This window comes from Topomyia yanbarensis, chromosome 3 (genome assembly GCF_030247195.1).
Source record: "Topomyia yanbarensis strain Yona2022 chromosome 3, ASM3024719v1, whole genome shotgun sequence".
Lineage (NCBI taxonomy): Eukaryota > Metazoa > Arthropoda > Insecta > Diptera > Culicidae > Topomyia > Topomyia yanbarensis.
The window spans coordinates 286,612,585-286,623,691 of record NC_080672.1 but is presented as its reverse complement, the minus strand read 5'-3'; the positions used below and the strand labels follow the sequence as shown (position 1 = coordinate 286,623,691).

General features: G+C 37.9%; 1 protein-coding gene across 1 annotated transcript in view; it reads left to right on the top strand.

Moving 5' to 3' along the window:
- The first annotated feature begins 242 nt into the window (after positions 1–242).
- LOC131692250 (uncharacterized) overlaps positions 243–11,107 on the top strand; it is a 55,579-nt gene continuing 44,714 nt past the window's right edge. The window contains exons 1-3 of the mRNA XM_058979205.1: positions 243–355; positions 802–969; positions 2,558–2,709. Of these exons, the coding sequence (XP_058835188.1) occupies positions 321–355; positions 802–969; positions 2,558–2,709 (355 nt within the window). The 5' untranslated portion in view covers positions 243–320. The remainder of the gene's footprint in view (positions 356–801; positions 970–2,557; positions 2,710–11,107) is intronic.

The window sequence follows — 11,107 nt, the reverse complement described above, 5'->3', positions numbered from 1 at the left end:
AATGGCAAACATATATTTCAACATCGATAACATCGAGAACTTCTAAATAAGTATCAACTCTGGGCAGGAATCCTGGTTTCATTAGCGGTGGTTGCTTGAATGTTACTGCCATGGGTACGTATTCAATATCGGACAGTACTGGAGCGGGTCAGCTAGTTGTGAAATTTCGCGAAAGCACCATTTTACGTCGCCAAAATATGAGAGGACTAAAGCTGAAAATAATGACAGTAGTGACGCAGAAACCGCATGCACCATTTGAGGTTTACCTTTCGACGCCCATAAACACCCACCTGGATTCGGTGCACCGCTATAATTTTGGAATGATGAGTTATTTGAGGGATTACTTTAACTTCAGGTGGGTATTGCTTGGAAAGCTCATTTTCTAAACATTAAAATGTAGTGTGACGAATAGATAGAGTGTACGTAGTATCAAGTTCATAAGTTTTGTTACAAATTAAGTGATAAGCAGCAACATTAACTTTTCCACGTTCCATTCGGTTATTGATGGAATCCCATCCCACCATAATGGCTGTTCATTCATCTTTCATACATGATTGATGATGATTATGACGATAATGATAACTTGAATGTGTGATCATCACGACGTCTGCAGCTGTGCCATTTTCTTGCTTCCCAAGTGATGGCGAAAAACTTTACTCTCCCTTCCCCAAACTCTGCTGACCATTCAATATACGTCCAGTCCAGCCACATCGCGCAGTAAAGCCGAAAAGATTGATACTAATAAAATATATATCATATATGAACCAATTTCATTTTCCCATTATACTGGTGGTCATGTAGCTTGATTATGAGACGAACAAAAAGCTGGGGCTATCTGCGGAATGGGACGTTTGACGGGATGATTGGTGCACTGGCCAGACGGGAAGTAGATCTTGGTGGATCACCGATGTTCTTTCGCCAGGAGCGACATCGGGTGGTAAGTTACACCACCCGATCCTTCATCGAAAGGTGAGTGGATATAGAGGTCAGATTGTAATGAACAGATATAGGGGAACTGGGGGATGCCCGACACCCTGGGTAAGCCCGACACCCCACGACTTTTCCCTGACATCAAATTTTAAATCATACAATAATGACAGGATATTATTAGTACGATTATTTTTGGCATTTCGATGCATATCGATGCCATATGTGTTCATAAACGTCAACAAAATAAACAAAACAAGCGAAAGCAAAGTTGATGCGCTTTTGGATGTTATTTTTAGTTGATACATTTTAAGGTTTTATTAACACAAAAGCTTTGAAAATGACCAGTTTTTTTGTCACACATTCTATTCTACTCTCCATACCGTTATTTGTATGTATTGAAGATAAGTTTGAGTATTTCAATACTGTTAATTGAGCATTTAACAAAAATGGGCGCTGTTGGGGTATAACCGACAATTGTTGGGTGGGGTAAGACCGACACGGTGTTTAGATAATTGGTTAGATGGTTCGTTTTTGATTCGATACAAACGACTGGGTATATTTGTTGTGTTCAATTAATACTATAATTACGTCATGTTAATAATTGAAATACACGGAAACTATGTTTTTTGCATTTATTTATCAGTATTGTCTCAAGCCGACCAAAAAAATAAAAAATAATTGAATGTGATTCATAATAATATTACAAAAAGAAACGAAAAGTATAATCTAATATGAGATTTTGAAATGATATTGATGAAAAAATTTCATTGACCGTCGGATTGTTGATCAACAGTGTTCCGAAAAATCACAACACGAACCGGATAGCTTACTACGAAGCGTGCGTCACTTCTAAGTGAATGAGTCCTAGTAACAGCGTATATAATCTGCTTGCAGAACAGCTCTTCCTCGTTAGAATGGTTATAAAAGTGGCAATAAAGCTCGAAAGAATTACTTGAGAAAACCCGTACCATAATATAAACCATGCGTTAAACATTATTTATTCATAACACCACACATTCGAATGCTCTTCCTTTTGCTACGCGATGAAACTACAGAAAGTATGCGTTTGCATCACACATACTCATATACACATAATTGCACTTTATCACACATACACAATACATTTTTAATGGAAAAATTTGGACAAAAAGAAAGTTCAAAAGGGGGTCGCTCTTGCCCCTTTGGGGTGTCGGTCTTACCCGCAGCGTTTTTAAAATGACATTTTTCTCCATTTTTTGGCAACCAATAACTTTTAATGAATTCAATTTTTTGAAACGCTGAAAAAATTATATTTTGTTAAGAACCACCTAAACAAGGACTATGCACAGAATATACAATTTTAGGAACTTTGTGGAATTTTAGAAAAATTATTGCGCTTAAGTTGTCGGACTTGCCCCGCGTTCCCCTAGTAGATATAGGATAATTTTACACAGCAAGTAGATTGAGATTAAAAATTGTTTTCCACATGTTTCACAATTCGAACTGTTCATGGAGCGTTAGTTTATTTGGTTCATAACAAATGTTACACTAAAAAATTACTAAATCGACATAACCACTTCATTCATCGTAATTGCACTAACAAAGTGATCAGAGGAAGTAAGTTCCTATATTTTTCTCCTTCATTAAGGCCATGTTTCATCTTCCGGCATCCAAGGAGGCAGAACGCGATGCGAAACCCTTTTCTGCTCCCATTCGAAACTGCAATCTGGTATTTGATGACGATTTGCGGAGCCATACTGGTGGTGGTCCTATTCATCAGTTTCTACTTTGAAGATTCAGGTAAAATTGCCACTTCGCAGAACTCAGATTCTACATAGAGAAGATGCGAGAAAGAGATCATAAATAGATAACTTAATTCGTAGCATTCAAGCGACTGTCGTACAAAAGTGCAGAGTTAGTCCGTTGTTGCAGCAAAAAAACCTCTCTGGAAAAGCACCATTTATTGAGCTTAAGTAGTGTTTAGGAAAAACTTTTTCGTTCACTACTGGTCGAGACGTTCTAGCTGCCTGCAATGATTGATGGAAAAATTTTGCTCTATAGGTAAAGGAGCAACCGCACCAGCATTGTGTGCGATTCTCGACGGGCAATCTTCCAAATACGGGAAGTAATCGAAGAAAAAAAGTTTTCCTTTCAAACACGTTAGTCGTTCTTGCCACTACCTGCTACTTATTTTCCCTACTACGCTTTTGGGCCGAAATATGTGTTTTTGGTTGCTTTCAACAGAACGTGAATCTCGATGGAAGGTGGAGACAATAAGCAGATCTTCACGTTTGTGGGACGTGAATTATTCTTTTGATACATATAAATTTTTATTTTCTCTCGTTTCCCCCTGTCAAGTTGCGAACAGTTCTGCTTACAGAATTTACAATCGTCTAGAAGCTTCTTTTCCCAGCGGCCATTATGAATGCTCTATCCGGCACGGTTCGGTTCAGAAGAGAAGCCCGTGGCAATAGTTTGGTTTCTATAATCTTATTCGAAGAATGGGAAACCCGTCGGTAAAAAGGAAATTTTTTTTTTATTGCTGTTTCACGAAAAGATCTATTTTATTCGGTTCGTATTTTCAGTTAGGTCGGGATGAACTGCAGAGAACTGATTTGCGAATGTATAAAGCGTACGAATTTGGCATTGTAGAACAGCTGCAAAACTAATAAGCAGTTGGGGTAGTGCATCGTCTGTTTATTTCGCTACCAGCCAGCTGGAACTGGGATTCGTCGTTTTTTGTTGAGGATGCGGTGTGGGAAATAAACGCAATATACCTATGTTTTCATATAAAGTGAGGGGAATTAATGATACTATTGAGGAATTCTACGGGGAAGTGGCCGACCATAAAAATCCACCATCTCCGATTTTAACAAAAATTTGCAGCTATGTTTGATTTATGAGTCTCCATGACTTCCACAGGTTATTAGACCATTTTGACTCAAGAGCAACTTTTTAAAAGGGCGTATGTGTTTTTGCATGCACAATGAACAAACAATAATAATACGAAAACCATAATTTGTTCAGCAAAACTATTCGAGAATGAGTTGCAGGGCATTCATTAATCTTTGTAAAAAAATATACACTGAAAAAAAAATTGTGCCGATTTTCAAAAAAAATATAATTTATATTAAAAATTGGAATTAAAAAAAACCCATTTTTTTAATTTTTTATTTTTTGCCAGCGAAAAACTAAATAAAAAAGAAATATTTTAAGTCTAATTTTATGATGGAGAAGTTATCAATAAAAAAGTTTTTCTAACAACAAATTTGTACATGTTTTTCAATTCTATACTATGTTACAGACAAAAATATATTTTTTATAGAATGTGATTCCCAATGTCATTTCGAATCAAAATGCTCTTAACAAAAATCTTCGAAAATGTAGTTGTTTTCAAGATATTTTAAATTTTGTTTAGACAAAAAGTAGTAATTCGTTAAATTACACCCTTTTCATAAGTTATTCGCGTTTCTCCATCAACAATCGTACGATTTTCATAATAGTCATGATAAGTTCTACAACTTACCTTTTGACACCAAGATGATAAGAGGATAATGTTGCAAGTTATAGGTCCGATTTATAGAATCACTATCGGTCATTTTTTATACTAACATTTATTTCTTCCTATTATATACAATTCCTATCTTCAATATACACCTTAACACTTTGTTCGTTTATATATGCTAAAAATACTTGGTGTTTCGTCATTCGAAAACAGTTTCGCGGCAATTTTATTTTCTGAAATAGGAACGAAAAAGTGATATTTCTGTGTACCTGGAATCATTTTTGCCTTCTGATACAGTCTACTCCATTCAGCTGCTCCCTGTTCGTATTCTTCTTGTGATACATAACAAAACGAAATTTTTGTTAATTGTTAATTATTTTGCTGGTTAGCCCATTTATACAACTCTTCTGCACTTGTGATTGGATGTTCGTGTGCTATTGCTAAGCTCGCATTTCTTGCCATTCGTTTCAATGTCCCGCCAATTGCGTCACAGGGTCCTTTTCCATGAGAAGTTGCAAAAAAGTGCCACTCAGCATCAATGTTATAATTATTTTTATTTTTACAAAGACTAGCAAAAAAATTTCTATTTTTGTATTGAGAAGCAGCTCCATCAGACATAAATATAGCCTTCTTTAATTGCATTTTTGGTTTTAGAAAAGTTAGTAACTTTGAAATGAATACCTGCACCGCGATTGCATCATGTTTTAGAACTTCGGATATTATCACAAAACTTAAATTTTTTATTATTCCAGAGTTCATATGATAAATAACAAACGGATGAATTGTAGCTTGATCATTGTTCCAATAACTACTCTGAGAAGCATCCTGCAAAACAAATGAATAATTCTCAGAAAAATCACAAATTACTAAAACTTCGCCTATTTTTAAAGACGATTTTGATTCATTTAAAAAAATAGACTGTTGATTTTTTATCTAATCATGAGTTATCAATTTTTCCAACTTCTCACCAAAAAATATGTTACAAACTCATCAACTGGTTTGACGAGTGTTTCTAGATTACATCTATCGGTAGCAACCCATTGTTCGAAAGTTATTTCTCCAACACAACGTTCCTCCAATTCTTCCGAAAAATTGTGTTCAAACATTGAAAGATTTGGACAGCGCTCACATTCGCGAAGATAACAATCTTTTGATCTTGACGATGCACTACACAACATTTTTTCGAAATACAACTTTTTCGAAAAAATATTTTTGTAGACTATGGAGCATTAAAATAATATTCTCGTGAATCGTACAAACACAAATGTTATGAGAACCTGAACTTCCTAATAGCTTGCAATTCTTCGGTCTCAATAATGCAAATGAACTAAATCCAATAGTAAATTTACTAATTTCCTTAAACCTATTAAAAGCCTCTTTCAATGAACAAATTAACACACGTTTTTGTACATGTTGACGCTTACCATCCTTTTTCACAGAAACATAGTCGTTTAGCCCAGGCATGGTTCTGCTAATCTGGTCGCTGTCATAGAACTCCAACGTTTTTTGTTTGTGAATCCAAAGTATGAACCATCTTTTCGTTGTTGTTGTTCTTGTTGTTGTGATGTTGTCCTTCTGCTAACAACCTAGCTTGCGATACAATGTGTTTGTTTGCATGAAAATCATCCATTATCTTTTGATTTGACCAAGATTTTGGTAAAATAGACAATAACCTCACTTGATCGTTTCTTGAACATCCTGAATCTGCAAATCTCTCTTTCAGTTGAGAAATTATATCATCAAGGTCAGCAGCTTTCGTTTTTAATAACTCCAGCTCATCATTTTCTACATTAAACCCGAATAAATGTTTTCGTATTCCATGTGAAATATTCGAATATTTACTATTGGAATAATTGACTTGTTGAAGCTTGTTTATTGCTATTGGTGAAACGTTGATTCCCAGGACTCCTTTATTGAATATTTCAATGTTATGTATTCTGGAATAATCCTGCACATCGCTTTCCTGAGTAGATGCCGAGAAGATTGATGTAACCGATGGTATGTCTACTGGATCATATTCTGAAGGTATGATTGTGGTTCTGTAGTGTAGATGCTCGGTAACTGCAGATATTTTATATTGTCAGAATTGCATGCCTGCAACCTGCAAGTATCACATATAAAAACAGACTCATCCAATTGAATTTTACACTCTGTGGATTTTAAAATTTCAATAATTTTTTGCGTTACTTTGCGAAGCTTCGATGAACACCGTTTACTAGGAAATGGCTTACAACACCTTACTTTATTGATATCCATAATAATTTGCTCTTGTTGACACCAAAACACCGTACTGACTAAGTCTATTTCAATGTAAAATATAGGTTAGTTTTAATACATGGTTCATACAGGTATCAACTATTTTGCTTCAGAAAACATTGGCAGGTCAAATCTATGTCCTCCTATGGTTTCTCCAGAATAAAGAGTAATTCTCAAATGTGCGACTTAAATAACGTACAAATTGAACTATTATCCGAATATTATCAGCTTGGCGCTGAAAACATTTTTAGAGAATTCAATTTCTATGTAGTCAAATAATTTTTTTATTATTTTCCTGTAGTTTTTTAATGGTTCGTTATACCGTCATGGTGTAAAGAGGAAAGTTGTAGAATGTATTATGACTATTATGAAAATTGTACGATTGTTGATGGAGAAACACGAATAACTTATGAAAAGGGCGTAATTTAACGAATTATTACTTTTTGTCGAAACAAACTTTAAAATATCTTGAAAACGACTACATTTTCGAAGATTTCTGTAAAGAGCATTTCCATTTGAAATGACATTTAGAATCACAATCGATAAAAAAATATATTTTTGTCTGTAAAATAGTAAAGAATCGAAAAACATGTACAAAGTTATTGTTAGAAAAACTTTTTTATTGATAACTTCTCCAACATGAAATTAGACTTAAAATGTTTCTTTTTTATTTAGGTTTTCGCTGGCAAAAAATAAAAAATTAAAAAAATGGTTTTTTTTAATTTCAATTTTTAATATAAATTATAAATTTTTTGAAAATCGGTACATTTTCTTTTTCAGTGCATTTTTTTAAAAAGATTAATGAATACCCTGCAACGCATTCTCGAATAGTTTTGCTGTACAAATTATGGTTCTTGATCAATATTTTTTAAAAAGTAGTGCACGCAAAAACACATACGCCCTTTTAAAAAGTTGCCCTTGAGACAAAATGATTTGATTATCTCTTGAATATACTTAATTTCCCATAACGCATTTACGCAACGTAAAAAGTTTCATCAAAATCGAAGATGGTCGGTCACGATTTTTTACAAAATTGGACGGCTCTTCGTGGAATTCCTCTTGCAATCGTAGTTTTGTAAAATCCCTATTGGAGTAGGTAGTTAGAACAGTTATTTATAGAATCTGTGCTTTATTTCCAGAAAACAGAATTCGCACACCTTTAAAACATTTTTGTCTTTCTCAATAGAAAGGTATTGCAATTGCTCTGAAAACGGACTGGTTAACCGAGGCCCGGGGGGCCGAGTGACATATACAATTCTGTTTTTCTAATAGTAAGGTTTAACCTTCCGGCAGTCGCGCTAGTGGACTGAGTGCACGCTGCTCTGAAAATCTAGCGAAATCGTGGTAGGGCACCAGCGGCTGCTAGTTAAGCGCGACTTCCGGAGGGTTAAAAAGCTTCAAAAGCCTGGCCTGTAGTGTGTTGGAACTATGTGGAACTCACGTTCGTGCCTAATCACTAAAAACTATCCTTACTTTTCACGCCCTTCTTCCCCACTGGACTACGTCAAGGTATTACTTCGTGGGGGGGGGGGTGCTTTCGTCGCACCTCTTTCTTCTGCTTTATCTCGGAGCCTCACTTGGTTCATGGAATGGCTCGACCCATGAGCTTTGATTTAACTCTCGATTCTTCTCTTACTTCTTGTCTCCATCTATTACGTCACCGTTTAGCTCTTGTCCCCGTGAGCTCTTTAGGTGCTGATTCCTTGAGCCATTTAGCTCTTGTTGCCGTGAGTCATTCAGGTCTCTGCCTTATCACGTTCTACTTGGATTGTCCCCAACGGTGACACCGACACCGATGCTCGCTTCGAATTCCTCGGCGATAGATTGCTCCCGATTCTGATGTACGTTTCTGTGAGCTATTAAGCTCCCCGCTTCGTCTACTCGGTCTAGTTCCTGGCGGTTGACCTAACCTGCTCAATGGGCCAGTCAGTAGGTGCTGAGGTCTACCCAGTGATTCCGGGTGGAGTGTAGCTTCCGGTTCACTGGCGCCCCAACGACCCACGGTTAGCTATTCGACGCGGTCTACTTGGTCCAATCCCCGGCGGTAGATATAGGCTACTTACGAGCTACCTGGTAGGGTTTCGAGGTCGGTCCGGCGCACAGTGTCGCTTAGCCGGACAAAACCTCAAAATTTTATTTTAGATTTTTCATGATTTAATATTTTTCTCTGTTTCTTAACATTGAATAGAGTCATCTCAAAATATTGAGTCCCGAGGACGAAAGTTCGTTTTTTTACAGAACTTCAAAGGTGAAATAGATGATGTATTTCTGCGAAAAACTGTTTTCAAACCTAAGTTATTCAAATGAATATATCTTTTTAGTTAAGATTCCGATCAGGGTCAAACTGGTTTCATTTGAAAGGTTATTCGCTGGATTTATAGTTGCCATTCGATTTAGTCGATACAAGCCTTTCTTCTCACTCAGACATGAAGAACAAATAATAAATCGTGCAATAAATTAAAGTTGTAATGTTCAAGTGGCTGTACTTTTTTGAAACAGTTCGATACTTAAAATTAATGTACTTTTCGAAAATGAATATCTTGTTTTGCTTCTTTCTGCCCCGAGATATAAAAAAAGGTGATATTGATATGTCTGAAGGAGACGCGTGGTAGCCTTTGATTACCAGGGTTCGTAATATAATTTATAGATGTGTCTTATCATTATCAACAATTGAAAAGTGTGTATTCTGCTAAAAAATTCACCACATCTAATTCTTTGAAAATGAATTTTCGGATATAGTACACTTTATATTTGAAAATGTTGAATTTTCGAATCACAATCAGAAAATCACTGTCCGGACATCATGAACCGGATCGTGTCCTTAGATCCGCTGGGAACTCTTGGGATTAGATTTCCAGGCAGCTGTTAGCATGTCAACCAAAAGAGAAGCGAACTAAATATTATCGGGGGTTTAAAAATATGTGCATAAGAGACATACAGGATCGGAAAACTGTCGCTAGAACACTAGGCGCACGACCAGACAACATGTTTAATGTTGCGATAACCGTCACCACAAGCGCAGAGACCGTTCTCCCCGACCCCAATGCTCCGAAGATTCGCATTCAACGTACCATGATTGGACATGATTCGATATATCACCCAAAGGAATTCACGACCTTCATCCATTCCTTTAACCTTGCGGAAAACCCAAACTTATTTTGGATGTGCAATGAATGTGTCAAGCTGATGAAGTTTGCTCGCTTTCGCGACACCGTTTCTTCACTTGGATGTGTTATCGCTGCTATCGTTGGGAAAACGGATGACGCCTGTGCTGAGCTAAAGGCCGAGTTATCCAAAAATAACCAGCAAATTTCGCGCCTGGCTAGAAAGGTTTCAACAGCTACTCCAGTCCGGCCAAACTCCGGTACCTCTCGACCACCTCAGAAACGTCGTCGCGAGGATGGCCCTGATCCGAGCAATATTCTTGTTGGTGGTCGAAAGCTAGTCGATAATAGCAACATTGTTACGGTTCCACTTCCCGCGCCGTTGCTCTGGATGTATCTTTCCCGCTTTCATCCTAGCGTTAGCAAAGAGACTGTCGAAAAAATGTCTAAAGAAGGACTAAATTGTAACGAGGAGATAAAGGTTATTCCGCTTGTTAAAAAAGGCATAGACGTCAGTACTTTGAACTTCATATCCTTCAAAGTTGGAGTTCACCCAAAGTACCGTGATGCAGATCTTAATCCTGACACATGGCCGCAAGGCATACTGTTCAGGGAATTTGAAGACTGCCGTACCCAGAACATTTGGAGCCCGCCGACTGATTTTCCACCGCCTCCAGAAGAAGCATGTACCTCTCTAATGCAACCCGGCCCATCAATGGTCCTGCAGAGGACTCCGCAACGATTGGCCATGCCACTATACCAAGCCACACCGCCCTTGTGAAGGAGTATCGATGCCGATCGCATACTGGGATGCAACGCAGTTGGTACTATGGAAGCCCTCGATCCCCCCGCTACAGTCGAGCCCTTGCCGCCAGCGTTCATCAGTCGTCCCGGTCCTGTATGTGTGGGTGGGGAAAGGGTCTTCCAAGCCGCCTTTCTCGGCAAGTATAATAAAAATTGTAACGATACAACGGTTGAACCGATTCACGCTTCTAGCTCATCGTACGACTCTCGCCGCAAGCTGCTACCACACCGTTGCTGCTCTCCGCATTCCGCCATCGGGTTCCAACGCATACTGGGACGCACCGCAGTTGGCACTATGGAAGCCCTCGATCCCCCCGCCACAGTCGAGCACTTGCAGCCAGCGAGCATCAGTCGTCCCGGTCCTGTGTGTGGGATGGGTGAAAGGGTCTTTCAAGCTGCCGCAAATGGCAAGTATACATCTGTTCCGAACACTTCAAGCGCTGATGTATTCTTCGCTTCCAGTTTTTTGCCTTTTGCTCTGACATCTTGTTATCAGATGCCAACCATTTCTCTCGACGACGACGATAGT